This window comes from Equus asinus, chromosome 3, assembly GCF_041296235.1.
Source record: "Equus asinus isolate D_3611 breed Donkey chromosome 3, EquAss-T2T_v2, whole genome shotgun sequence".
Taxonomy (NCBI): Eukaryota; Metazoa; Chordata; class Mammalia; order Perissodactyla; family Equidae; genus Equus; species Equus asinus.
This window is the reverse complement of record NC_091792.1, coordinates 67,364,481-67,379,314: the sequence shown is the minus strand read 5'-3', so window position 1 is coordinate 67,379,314 and position 14,834 is coordinate 67,364,481. Positions and strand designations below refer to the sequence as shown.

The 14,834-nt window shown below is 37.7% G+C and overlaps 1 protein-coding gene across 1 annotated transcript in view; it reads left to right on the top strand.

Annotated features, from left to right (window-relative positions):
- ADAM7 (ADAM metallopeptidase domain 7) overlaps window positions 1-14,726 on the top strand; it is a 68,981-nt gene extending 54,255 nt beyond the window's left edge. The window contains exons 17-22 of the mRNA XM_070506532.1: window positions 1,315-1,395; window positions 2,518-2,596; window positions 3,120-3,225; window positions 3,595-3,694; window positions 11,536-11,612; window positions 14,513-14,726. Of these exons, the coding sequence (XP_070362633.1) occupies window positions 1,315-1,395; window positions 2,518-2,596; window positions 3,120-3,225; window positions 3,595-3,694; window positions 11,536-11,612; window positions 14,513-14,726 (657 nt within the window). The remainder of the gene's footprint in view (window positions 1-1,314; window positions 1,396-2,517; window positions 2,597-3,119; window positions 3,226-3,594; window positions 3,695-11,535; window positions 11,613-14,512) is intronic.
- Window positions 14,727-14,834: the final 108 nt, after the last annotated feature.

Sequence of the window (14,834 nt, the reverse complement as noted above, 5' to 3'; positions counted from 1 at the left end):
AAAAGGGAACCCTGCACACTGTTGGTGGGAAAGTAAAGTGGTACCGCCATTATAGAAACAGTATAGAGGTTTCTCAAAAAATTAAAACTAGAACTAGCATATGATCCATCAATCTCACTTCTGGGTATATATCCAAAGGAATTGAAATCAGGATCTTGAAGGGATTTCTGCACTCCCATGTTCACTGCAGCATTATTCATAGTACATATTATTATATTCGATTAGAAACAATCTAAATGTCTTTTGACAAATAAATGGACAATGAAAATGTTATATATGTACTGAGCCTTAAGAAAGAAGGAAATCCTGTCATTTGCAGCAATGTGGGTGAACTTGGAGGACGTTTCACTTATGCTAAGCAAAACAAGCCAAGCACAGAAAGATAAATACTGTATGATCTTCCTTGTATGTGGAATCTAAGAAAGTCAGTCACAAAATCAGAGAGTAGAATGATGGTTGCCAGGGGCTGAGGGGTGGCGGAAATGGAAAGATGTGGGTCACAGCATACAAACTTTCCATTATAAGATGAGTAAGTTCTGGAGATCTAATGTAGAGCTTGGTGACTATAGTTAATAATACTGGAATGTCTACTTCAAAATTGCTAAGAGAGTAGATTTTAAGCGTTCTCACCACACAAAAAATGTAACTATTTGAGGTGACGGATGTGTTAACTTAGTTTGTTTGTGATAATCATTTCACAATGTTACAAGTATATTAAATGATTATGATATATACTTTAAACATATACAATTTCTGTCAATTATACCTCAGTAGAATTGGGAAAACAATTCCCAATATATGCTCTTTCTAAAGAAATAGGTAAAAATAAAAATAACAGTTAAAAATTAAACGGGCTAAGATAAGCCAGACAACAACTGCAATGAAGACAACAATTTGATCATAAAATGTATTTAACAAAAGCAAAATTTTACAAAGTAATAGGCATATATCAGAAGATTAATTGATATTAACGAAATGTCCATCCAGCAACTGTGATATAACAAGCATGGATCCTTATTAAATTAAAAGAAAACTTGATATAAATAATAGAAGAAAACGTTGCAATTACAGTGCTAGAATTTTGCATAGATTAACATTTGGAGAATTAATAAAAGTATAGACATTTTAATAATTAATGAGTTTGTATATAACAATATTTGAATGCATAGCACATTATTTTCAAACATCCATCAAACATTCAAAGAGGATTTCTTCTGCCATAGAATATTCTACATGTGGTTTTTCACAATAGAAAAAATCATGTAAATTCTGACAGCAAGTCTTTCTGATTGAGATTGGTTGCTTCATTCCTAGGTATGCAGCAATGGTGAATGTGTGAATATTGAAAAGGCCTACAATTCAACCAACTGCTCCTCTCAGTGCAATGAAAATGCTGTAAGATTTTATTCTTTTTTAAAATAATGTCTTACCAGTCATTTATTTACATAGGACTTCATTCCTGAACCTATGTGTGTGTGTGTGTGCGTGTGTGCATGTGTGTCTGGTGATTTTTAAGTCAAATATACATTTGGGATCCATTTTTTTCATGTAACACCAATAAAATTGATCCAAAGATCCAAACCAGGTATTAAACATAGAAATTACCAGTATCACAAGTATATGTTTTATCATTGGACTGTTACTCTAGAAACCCAGTAATTTATGTGTATATGAAGTTTAAACCAAAAGTTTAAAGTTTGATCTATCATAATGTCACTTATAGTTAAGTTACATCAATGTAAACAGCCCAAAACTTTTGAGGAAACCACAAAAAAATTATATGGATTTTTTGCTCAGTAAACACTGTTCAATACTAGCAGTACCTAGCAGCTTGTGTTTGTGGGTAGCATCTTTCCCAAGCCCAATTAATCAGTAACACTTCAATAGAGTTGTATATGTATCAGGCACTCTTTCAAATACTTTATACATATATTAAATTTTAAAAGCTTCGTAACAGCCTTAAAAGGTGCGTATTATTTCTATACCCACTTTTACAGATGAAAAATGAGTCACACTGATTTTATGTGAAAGGAAAAGCTGAGATTTAAACAGAAAGAGTGTGTGTTTTTAACCATTATGCAATGCTCTTTGATGAACTAAACATTGTGCCATCACTTTTTTCCCAGGTTAATATTATCTCATTATTACTAAGCCTAGTTAAAGTCTGCTGTTTGGTTATGATATGTCCAACTCTAGCAGGGGCTGTTCATTTAATATCAATGCCTTCTGGAAAGATAAGCCAAGTCGTCTTGTCCATCTGGTTTTTGAATTTGTCAGAATCATTCTCTTGCCAAAGCCTGTCTTCAAATGTGGTTACTTCTTGCGTTTTGTTTGCTTTTTCTTTTTTTCCAACAATGCTTTTGCATTGCTAAGTTGCAGTTTAGTCAATTAATCAATAAAAAGGTTGTATGTGTGTGTGTATGCGTCTGATGTAGAACTAGCACCAAGCTGATGAGGCGCAAAACACAAGCTTACCGCAGGCATTTCATAAAGTTCTACGATTGACTGCTCTTCCAGGTGGATGGCCGTGAGCTCGAGTGCCAGTGTGAGGAAGAACAGACACTTGTGGACTGGGAGGAAACCTTACATGTTACCAGTGAGCATCCTACAATATCATATCTTGCATGTATCAAAAGTCTAGCCAGTGAGAAAATTTTCTTCTTATTTTCGAAGTCTACTGCACATATATTGTGTTTCTGTATGGATTTGTATGGTGTTTTTATTAGTTTGTATATTTAAATACCCAAATTTGAACTTACTACAATTGCTTTTTAGAATGAGTGTAAATTCTACCAGTTAAATTTAGATTAGATCTTCTAAGGACCCATAACACAACCACGCCTTTTCTGTAGTCAGTTAGTAATTAACTATCAAAGCTTTCCCTGCTGATTGTGGTTCTCTTAAACATAATGGAGTCTTGGGTGGCGTGTCAATTGCTAATACAGATGATAATTTGTATAATGTTTTGGTCTTTTACTTTATATAAAAAAATTGAGGGGAGAGGGGATTAAAGTCCTTAAGGAAGGGAGAAGCAGGACTATAACAGCTCAGTTAAATGTTAACATTCCACTGTCCTAAAGTTGATATTTTGGCTGAAATTCATATTTTTAATGTTGCAGATATCTCCATCCTGGTTGTTGTGCTTGTCCTGGTTATTATCAGTGTTGCGGTGGTCACATTATTAATTCGTTACCAGAACTGTATTAAGTTGAAGCAAGTTCAGAGGTATGTCTATATCTCCTATGTGTTGAAAGGGACCATTACTGAGAATATGTAAGCTTTGTGGCCATAGAGGATACTTGATGGGGTAGAAGTATAAGCCCCTTGCTGAAGACTAAGTAAGAGTAGCAGTAAGTCAAGCTTTTACATACTTGGTTCTCTTTCTAATGCTTGTCCCAAGGGTTCCCAAACTTTGCTACACATTGGAATCACAGGAGATTCTTCAAAAGAATACCAATTTTGGTTCCTCCCTCAGATCTAATTTTTATAGGGTGTAATCTGAGTACCAGTCTTTTAAAAATCTCCTAGATGATTTAATAGTAACCACAGGCTTATCTCATAGCTTGTGTCAATATTCAATTTCCTTCTTGATAGCACACCTGGAGATACACTGGGAGTGGAGAACAAAGGATACCTTGCTGATGAGCCCGAGACAAGGACCGAGGCAATCTTAACCAATATTCATCCCCTACATGTAAGAAAATTTCATTTGAAATAGTCAATTAATTGATTAAAAAGTAGTTGCATATGTGTTTGAAGTGGAACTAGCCCTAAGCTAAGTGAGGTGGGAGATGCAGAACAGTCTAACACGATTCCTCACCAATGCAGCCTGCAATCTACAAGTGGGGAAGGAGAGAATGGCAGGACTCAAGCAAACCAAGGCACTATTTCAGAGCAGAACATATTGGTTAAATAAAATATTGATTTGTGCACTATTGGAAAAAATTTACAAACATAAACCATATTCTGGGACATAAAGAAGTCTAAATAAATGTGAAAGAATTAAAGAAAATAAAACACAAAGTATCTAATTTGTGGGAAACTAAAATTAGTAGTTAAAAGAAAAATTCATAGCACTAGATGCTTATGTTAGAAAATAAAAAAGATATCAGTTCAATGACCTTAGCTTTCACTTTAAGAAACTAGAAAAAGTAAAGCAAATGAAACTCAATGAAAGTAGAGGACAGGAAAAAAGAAATATCAGATTGGTCACCAATGAAATAGAAAATAGAAAAATAACAGAGAAAAATCAATGAAAGCAAAAACTACTTTTTAGAGAAGATTAATACATCTTATAAACCTCCAGCCAGACTGATCAGAAAAAAGTGAGAGTCAGCACAGACTATCAGCTGTCAGAAAGGTAACATCACAGCAGATTATACACTTATTAAATTGACAATTGGAGAATATTATGAAAAAACATTATTTCAATATATTTGACAGTGTAATGAAATATTAAACTTTTTGAAAGTTACAAATCACCAGAGCTTACCCACAGAGAAATAGATAACCTGAATATCCCTGTAACTAATAAAGAAAAATATTATGCCCATACAGCTTTACTGATGAATTCTGTCAGTATTAATGACAAAAAATATTTAACTACAAATAATTTAATGACAAAAAAATACAAATTCTGTATAAACTCTTCCAGAGAGTTTATTTCTCCCATCTTCCAGAAAATGGGAGAGAATGGTTACTTCCTAACTCATTTTATGAGGACAATATATTTCTGTTACCCACCTAGACAAAGTCATTACAACAAAAAAAAACTACTTGCCAATAGTTGTAGTAAACATAAGTATGAAAATTATTATTAAATTTTAGCCTGTTGAATCTCACAATATGTAAAAAGGATAATGCATTGTGACCAAGTGGGGTTTATCCCAGGAATGCAAGGCAAATTTAACATTCAAAAAATCAATCAAGCTAATTCACTGTACTATCAGACTAAAAGAGTAAAATCATGTCATCATCTCAATAGATGCTGGATAAGCATTTAAAAAAATTCTAATATCTATTCCTGGCAAAACTCAGTGAAAGAGGAATATAAAGGAACTTCCTGAAACTGATAAAAGTGATCTACCCCCCAAAATACAGCTATTATCATATTTATAGGCAAAAGACCAACTGCTTTTCCTCTAATATGAAGAACAAAGCAATGATACCCACTCCCACCACTTCTATTAAACATTTTACTGGATATTGCAGCCATTACAATAAGGCAAAAAAAAAAAATTGTAAAGGAAGAGGTAAACTTTTTTTTTCCTAAGGAAGTTTCTCCCTGAGCTAACATCTGTCCCCAAGCTTCCTCTTTTTGCTTGAGGAAGATTGTCCTTGAGCTAACACCTGTGCCAATCTTCCTCTATTTTTTATGTGGGACACCAGCACAGCACAGCTGACAAGTGGTGTAGGTCTGCACCCAGGATCCAAACCCACGAACCTGGGCCACTGGAGCAGAGCATGCCAAACCTAAGCACTAGGCAATGGGGCTGGCCCTGGTAAACTCTTTTGATTTGCAGAAGACACAATCATCTGTAGAAAAATCCTATAGTGAATAAAACGAATTTCATAAGATTTCAAGATACAAATCAGTATACAAAAATCTATTGTGTTTCCATATATTAGCAATGAATAATCCAAAAAACAAAATGAAATAACAAAATAGCTTTTACAATAGCATCAAAAATATGAGATACTTAGGGGTAAATCTAACAAAAGATGTACAAGGCCTGTATGTAGAAAACTACAAAACATTGATGAGAAAAATTAAACAAGACCAATAGAAATGGAGTGAAATGCATGTTCCTGAGTCAGAAAACCCACTATAGCTGGGTTGTCAATTCTCCTCAAACAGACCTATAGATTCAAAACAATAGTAATCAAAATATCAGCAGGATTTTTGGTAAAACAAATAAATGAATTTAGCAAAGTTACAGGATAAAATGACAACAAACAAACAAATTGTATTTCTATATACTAGCAACAATGTGAAAATATAATCAAAAATATAATTTGAAATATCTCAAAAATGTGAAGTATTTAGGGGTAAATATAACAAAATGTTAGCCAGAATTGTACATGAAAAATCGTAATACATTGCTGAGGAAAATTTTAAAAGACCTAAATAAATGGAGGCCACACATATATGGCCAATTGATTTTTCACAAAGGTGCAAAGGAAACTCAATAGAGAAAGAATAGTTTTTTCACAAATAGTGATAGAATGGATATCCATAGATCCATTCCTTGAACCATAGATAAAATTAACTCAGACTGCAGTATACGCATAAATATATACATATCTTTGTCTTGTAAAAAGTTAAAATTAAAAATGTGCAAGACTAAATTATAGTGTCAAGAGATAAATATTTGGGGGTAAAAGTACAATGATATGCAAGGAAGAGTTCATTATTTTAAGTTAAGAATGTGACTAATTTGTGGGGGAGGAAGAGGGTGGCAATAGTGATAGGAAATTTGAAATGGCAAAGTTTTATTTCTTAACCAATGCAGTGATTACAAAGATATTTATCCTAAATGGTTTGTTAAGCTATGAATCAGTTTTGTGTTTTCTACCTGTATTGTATTTTCCCATGAAATGATTAAAAATAAGTAAAGGACAATAATACCAATCACCAGTTGGGATGTGGACAGAAAACTCTCATAAACTGTAATGACAGTTTAAATGGTACTATCAATGGGGAAAATTATTACTATATTCTAAAACTGATCCTACACATACCCGGCTACCTGGTAGTTCCTGTCATATGAATACACTCAACAGAAATGCGTACATCAGAAAACATTTACAATAATGTTCCAACAGCACTGTTTGCAAAAAGTGAAAATGATTTAAAGGCCCAATAAAGGTAAAAGGGGTGAACAAATTGCTATATATTCATACGCTGGAACACCTTTGTTGTTAGTGCTGTCAAATTGATTTCAACTCCTAGCAACCCTGTGCACCGCAGATTGGAATCCCGTTGGATCTTTTTGTGCCATCCTCTCACCCTCCAGCACTGTATCAGATAATGCTTCACTGCTATTCACAGGGTTTTCATGGGCAATTTTTTTGGAAGTGGGCGGCCAGTCCTTCTTCCTAGCCTGTCTTAGTCTGGAAGCTCCCCTGAAACCTGTCTACCATGGGTGACACTGCTGGTATTTGAAATATCGATGGCATAGCTTTCAGCATCACAGCAACACACAGCTGCCACAGTATGACAACCAACAGACCAACGGTGTGGTTTTCTGACAGGGAATCAATGCGGGCCCTGGCAGTGAGGGCAATGATGCTTAACCACTAGACAACCAAATGGAACATTACAGGGAAAGAATAGTAAATTAGCTACTGACATCTACAACATGCTGTTGTTTGTATGTATTATCACAAACATGCTGTTAAACAAGATGCCAAATCCATAAGCAAACTGTATGATTCAACTCACATCAACTTCAAGAACTGGCAAAGCTGATCTACGGTATTAGAAGTCAGGGTAGCAGTTACCAGAGGGGAGGGAGCCTCTTCAGAGGGGGTGCTAGAGTTTTATTTTTTGATCTGGTTCAGGTTTGGCTACCCAGATATGCTCATTTGTGAAAATTCATCCACCTCTGCACTTTGGATTTATGCATTTCTTTGTGTATATTTTACACCAAAGGAAAATGTTTATTAAAATAACAGCCTTGTCTATAATATATGAAGATGTAAGAAAAAGCTGACAATCCTGCAGAGTCCTGGCAAGTAGAGGCCTGTTTAGTGCCTTTAACAACAGCTGTGAAGATCTGTGCATTCACCACACTGAAAAAGAATGAGCAGGCAGATTAATAAGCTACAAAGCCATTCCCTTTTAAAAAGAACATTGTTGGGGCCGACCCCATGGCTGAGTGGTTAAGTTAACCACTCTTCTTCCACAGCCCAGGGTTTGCCGGTTCGGATCCCCAGCACAAGCCTACACACCATTCATCAAGCCATGCTCTGGTGGCATCCCACATAGAAGAACTAGAAGGATTTGCAACTAGGATATACACCTATGTGCTGGGGCTTTGGGGAGGAAAAAAAAGCAAGATTGGCAACAGATGTTAGCTCAGGGCCAAACTTCCTCACCAAAAAGCATAACTTGGGCTGGCCTGGTGGCATAGCGGTTAAGTTCACACACTCTGCTTCAGTGGCTTGGGGTTCGCAGGTTTGGATCCTGGGCATGGACCTAGCACTGCTTGTCAAACCATGCTGTGGTGATGTCCCACATAAAATAGAGGAAGATTGGCACAGATGTTAACTCAGGGCCAATCTTCCTCAAAAAAACTAATAATAAGTTTAAAAAAACATTGTCCAATGAAGAAAGCATTCTTGATAAGATTATGCCAATGAAACTGCCCACTAGGAGCTAAGTCTTGAAGGAGGGAACGTAAGACTTAAATTTGGAGGCAAAGTATCAACTGACCCTTGTTATATGCAAATTCCCAGTGAAAATATAATGGTGCCAGTATTGTAAAATTAGGATGTTTTTGGTTACTGGTGGTCTTGTTACACAGCTCTGGAGGTTTTGAATGCTTTGCCCCAACTTTACCTGTCCCAAAAGCCCTACATGTTTTTACTGCATACGTTGCAGGACACGCTCCCACCCTCTCCCAAGGAACACATATATGACATCATAGCAGAAATACTTCGACTGAACTTTTCTGGAGTATTTAGGGATGAAGAGGTAATCCTTCTCTGGTTATATGATAGTTTATCATTTTTATCCATTTGTAGTTTTTATTAGGCCAATCATGACCCTAAGATGGTAAAAACAAGACAATTGTCCACTCAAATGGACAGAAAATACTGTATGAAAATTTTTTAAGCTTAAACTGAGATTTTCTGACATGAAACCACAGGGTGCTAAGATCAGTCTCATATATTTCTTTGAGGTTTAAATAAGAAACTATATGTAAATGTACTTAGTAAATTGTTTGGTACAAATTTAGCACTTAATATGTGTTAATTATCTACTATGCTTCATATGCTGTTGCAGTTACTTTCCTAACTATGTTTCTCTTAAATTAATATGCAAAATAGGTGCCATCCCGGAGAAGGGAGTCAGGTGAAGGTGGCCTGAGCGTATGATCAATGCTGAATAGCCACAGAAGCCAACCAGAGGTTCAGAAAGAGGCTGGGGCACATATGTTACATTTCTGGAATACAAAATCCTTAAGGGCTTCAGGTTTTTTGTTAAATGAGGGAACTTAGGGTAGGAGCTTAATAAATATTTGTGAGTATATTAATAAATTAAATACACTTTTAGCAGAATATATAACACAATATTTTATAAATGTAGGTTGTGCGGGAGAGTTGGGGTCCTTGAACCTCATGTTTAGGCTTTTTGTATTATTTGTCATAAAATTACATAGATAATAATGGTTTAGCTCATGCTTGTTTGACACATTAGTTACCCATCAAAGGCCAGTTCTCAGCAAAACTGTGGTTTGGGAAAGGTCCGTCTGTGGTGTCTTGTCCCTCTTACATTAGTTATGCTTGATTCTTTTTTCCCCTGGCTCTCAGCACTTCTGCTAGGTTTCCACTGGGCATGCTTCTAGTTGTATTAACATCTGGTGGGGTTAGCAGAAAGCACTTCAAAGAGGGTAGCCTGGGCCAGCCACACCTGCATTACAGCAGTAAGTTCTGGGGGCTCTCGAAGACTTTCAGGGTACAAAGGGATGTAGCTGGGTGTGGCGTTTCAGGCATTCCAATAATTAGAGATATTAGATTTGGAGGCCAACAGACTTGCTTTGTGCTACTCATACATAATACATAAAGCAGCTCCCACTCTTCTCATATATAAGTTTGCTTTATAGGTAAGTTCTTAGACTCATCCATCACAAGAGAACAAGCTAGGGAAGAATATCGTTTCCATGTGTTTCAGTATTTGTCCATTTACTAGGACTGTATTTCAAGGTGGCTGGAAAATTTATCTTGGGGGCTTGGGAAATAGTCATACTTGCTTGAATACAAGTTGCAGGTTAATAATATGTCTTTTCACTAGCAGAGAACTGCAGAGCCCTTGGAGAGACTCCCAGTCAGTTTCTCAAGTCCACACTACATCACACTGGTATGGTCCCTTGCCTTCTTTCTGTTGGTTGTGCTAGTCTGTGTCCATTTGAATACTTTTGATGCCACTTAATCATTTGTCGGTTCCTTGAAAAGGTTTAATAATATAATGTAACCCTCTGATTTGAGGCAGAAATAGGACACTTCCTACTTCTCAGCAGGGCTGGGATTAGGGTGAGAAGAGCACAGCGAGCCATGTAAGGTTTGGTCAGAGACTGTCTTTATTGAAAATATTGGCATTGGGCCGGCCCAGTGGTGCAGCAGTTAAGTTCTCACGTTCCGATTCTTGGCGGCCTGGGGTTCACCGGTTTGGATCCCAGGTGTGGACACGGCACCGCTTGGCAAAAGCCATGCTGTGGTAGGCATCCCACATATAAAGTAGAGGAAGATGGACATGGATATTAGCTCAGGGCCAGTCTTCCTCAGCAAAATGAGGAGGATTGGCAGTAGGTTAGCTCAGGGCTAATCTTCCTCAAAAAATAAAATAAAATGAAATACTGGCATTGTGTTCATCATGAATTCTTGGGACTTAGTTTTTATTTATTTTTAAAAACAATGCATTAACCCATTATTGACCATGAATATTGAGCTTGTATGTGTCCATTAAGTGTTGCTCCTGAGAGGACTGTCTCACTCCCCTCACTCTGGTCCCAGCCCTGATCCTCAGGGTCAAAACATAACGACAGCTTCCAATGAGGCCTCAATCAGCCTGAGGGCTTTCCACTGACTGAGGAGGTGTATTCCCTGAATCAATATTGAAGAGAAAGCAGCAACTTAGCCAAATTAGCACACATGTGCAGTAGAGACTGACTCAAAAAAGAGCTATGACAGGATCTCTAGGGTCACGGGAATTGCTACAGTCTCCGTATCTACATCTGCATCCTCAAGGTCACACCGTGGAACACTTCTTCAGAAGCAGGTGCTGAATGCTCCAAGATTCTCAACTATATATTTTTAAAATCAGAAATTCTCATTATGCTTTCTTTATTAAAGGCTAAAGAGTGTGATTAAGATAGTTTTCAGTCTGCAGTTCCACAGAATCCTCCTGTCACACACGGATCTCAGAATGTGCTCTACAGTCAGAGTGGAGCTGAAGGATCACATCTCCCCACACCCCAGTCAACCATCATAATCCATTTTTATAAATTGGTTTTACTGCGATTTTAATAGAGTTTTTTTTAAAGAAAGCCCTAATGCTTGAAAAATGTTTGGCAGTCTCTTACCAAATATATTGTTGGAGAAAATTACAGAAAGCTTTACAAGGAAAAATGGTTTCTGATAAAGCTTCGCTTAACCAGAACTATGCCCCCTCATCTCACAGCAATTTACAAACTCTCTTAAATTTTTCGTGCATCGGGAAGAGGTGGTCTGTGTGTGTATGCACTCATGCGTGTGTGGATCTATGTGTCACATCTGGTGCAGTTCCTGACACAACAAAATTTAATTTTCTAGAAACCTGCAAGTGAAGATCCAAGAGAAATCGCAGATCCCAATCAAAGTGCCAAAGTGGTAGGTTCCTGTGACGGATGGTACCCCCTTTTTAAATTTCTCAAATGCTAGCATCCTTTTGTGTTCTTTACCTGCTCATTGATTGACCAGAGACATCCTCTGTCCTTATCAGAAGAGTAGGAAGGTTGAAATTGTTTTGTCTCTTATGCTAAAATTTCTAACAGATAATTCATCAGAGCATGCTTCAGTCCAAGAGTTTTCAACCTGACCAAAGGAGCAAGCTGGAATTCAACAGTGTCAGAGTCGCAATACATTTTAGAAATAACAACAAAAATAAAACTTCTTCCTCAAACTTTTCTTGGCCAGAGTATACATAGCCATGGGTTCTCATGAAGTATTTTAAAGGACATAATAGTAACTACAGAAAGGGTATCATTCCTAATGGAACCGTTTTTTTCCATTATTGCTTTACTCAAGTTTTCACTTACCAAATCAGTAGCTGACTGTATCTAAGGGATCATTTCACTTTTGAATGACTATGTCTACTCTAGAAAATGTATCAAAAAATTGTGATTTTTGTCAAAGGGAGACAAAATGAGCACTGGTTGGCTACACCTCAGAGTGTTTGTTTTCACTCCTTCATGCATCCATTCAACGTGATTTTCGCTGAGTTGCTACAAGGTACTGGGTTAACATGAAGCTTCCCCCATAAAGCATCCTTACAAGAAATCCTGCCCAATACACCCTCCCTGCTGAGATGGAGAAGGAAGGATGTTTCTAATGGTCCTTCCAATCCACAGTGATGCATCTGCCTCATATTGGAGAGTGGAGAGGGCACTCCTTAGTACAAACAAACTGGCTTCCTGGAGTGAAAAACAAAGTGATTTTCTTTTCTTTTTGATAGGCTTGTTCATTTTATAATAACTGCTTAATTAGCCATGGCTAATGAGATCTGGAAAAATGTGAATATATGTCGTACAACAGAATCCAGAAAGGTTATTGTAATTAGTAGATACAAATGAGTAGCTGAAGTATAATATGCTTATAGATTTTGCAGAAAGCAACTCATTTTTAACCATCTGTTTCTATTTAGAGCTTGAAATTGGATATCCAAAATGGCTGTGCGAGGCTGGGTTGAGGATTCTGGACGCAAGGTCTTCACAACCTTCCCTAGATATTTGCTACACAAATTTCTGGTAGTTTTTCAAATGTTCTTTATCCACATAGAAAATGCTGAAGAAAAACAACTTCTTTCTGTAATATTTACTGTAGAATTCACAATCTGTAGCGTAGACGTATGCCACCCAAAATAATCCTTATAGTTTTTCAAATGCTCTTTAGCTTAATACAGACATAAACAGTCTCCGTGCTCTAGTGTTTTCCTAGAAAATGTTAATCTAGTTACTTAAAAAAGAGTCAAAACCTTGAGGATAGTAAATTACAGCAGAATTTGTCTAAGAAGCAAAACACGGCTTATAAAATATTATTTCTTTGGGAGCATAAAAGTATTTACCTTAATTTGAACATGACACGATTACCACTAATTCTGGTTTAAATGAAAGTTTCCCCTGCAGAAATGCCTAGGAATTCAGTGCAGCAAGGCATCTGATTCACAAGTTTCTTGCAAAGTAGGCGCTGGCCCTCCCGCCCCTGTCAGTGGAGGAGGCAGAAGAGTAGTCTCCACCACTAGAGAGCAGTTCTTAAAATTGTGGTGGCAGCCGAGGAGGACGCGAAATGCCCCTGGTGATTCTAAATTCCTAAATTCCTAGAATTCCTTAAGAACCTGACAGAGAAGTCAGAGGGTTACAAGAATTTCAGGAAATTAACTCCAACAGAGAAGACATACTCCCAACTCCCCTGAAGGGCTTGGGAGATCGTTGTAATACATGGATCTGAGCACTTAACGTGGAGCTTCGGTGCCGTCTCCACCGTCCCTGCCGGCTGATTATGGTTGTGGGGTTATCCTGGGAATGACTCCAGCTATTTCTTACCCTGATGTTTCTCAATGCGTTCTCTTGTGTTCTTTCTTTTCTTTTCGTTAACTGTTAAAGCTATATGCGATTATCTTTTTATTTACTGAAATAGCTTTCAAGTGCTGAGTGCAAATTTTCAGTTTCAATTAAATAAAAGCTGCAAATCAAAGAAGAAAGCTGGTTGTTCTTGGTGAAATCTTTGTTGCTATGTCGCCTGGGTAATGAGAAGAGAGAGTGAGACCTGCCAAGGAGAGCAGCGGCTCGGCGGTTTATACTGTCGGCGTTCTATAAGCTTTTGTTGTTCTACTTAAAACCATCACTTTAAGAAATACGGATAAATGTGTACTTAAAGCAAAAGATGCTTCTTTAAATATTTTATGTAAATTTGTAGGAAAAAAGAGAAATTCCAAATCTGATATATACTAGCCTTATGAAAGCAAACAACAATCCTCTGATGTCCAAAAGAAGACAGTCACATATTTCTATTCTCCTGAACAGTACATATGTTGGTGAACAGCATACATTTGGGTGATATCTTATTCCTCCTTTCAAAGGATAGCCTTCTTGATTCATTATTTTTGTTATCGTTCCCTCATCTCTGCCAGAGAACTCACCATCACCACCCACTTCCTCTGCCTGGGGCTCCACTGATTTCTGGTGATATTTTTCCCCCAAATTTCTTTTGTTTCTAATTATGAATATGTCTGCTATCCCCTAAATCCTCCTGCTTCATTGCTTCCTGCCTAGATAATCACTCTAGACTTCAAAGCTGCATCTTTCTTCTTCAGATAACGCCGGAGGCCTCCTGCCAGATAAGCCCCTTTGGTATTTTAGGGGGCATTCTCCCTGCTGGCCCATGCTGCTGAGCCTAGGCCTTCCAGGCTTTACCTACGCTCCTTTCAAACGCTGCCACTACCTGCTCCATTTCTTGGAGACCCTCTCCTTGCAGTACCGTCTACACGTTAGGAAGCATCTTCACAGCTTCTCCCTGTTAGTGGTTCCTGTAGGCACAGCTCTGTCCCTGGTTATGATTTCACAGCCTTAATATTGCTGGCTCTTGCCACCTCCGGGGGTTTGAATCCTTTCCCTTGGACTCACAATCGCAGCTGGTCTCTTGTTGAGAATGGACAGACCTGCAGTCTGAGGGCCTCTGTCTTCCACCTCAGGCCCCATGAACTTCTGGCTGCCCGGCCTCCTGCACACATGCAGAATGCTTCCTGATCCTGGTACTTGCCTGAGATAAGACTGTGCTTTCTGCAGCCCTGGATGTCGTGTCCTGGGGCTGGGCTGTTCTCTGCAACTGGGTCATGTACCCTCTGCCCTGGACAG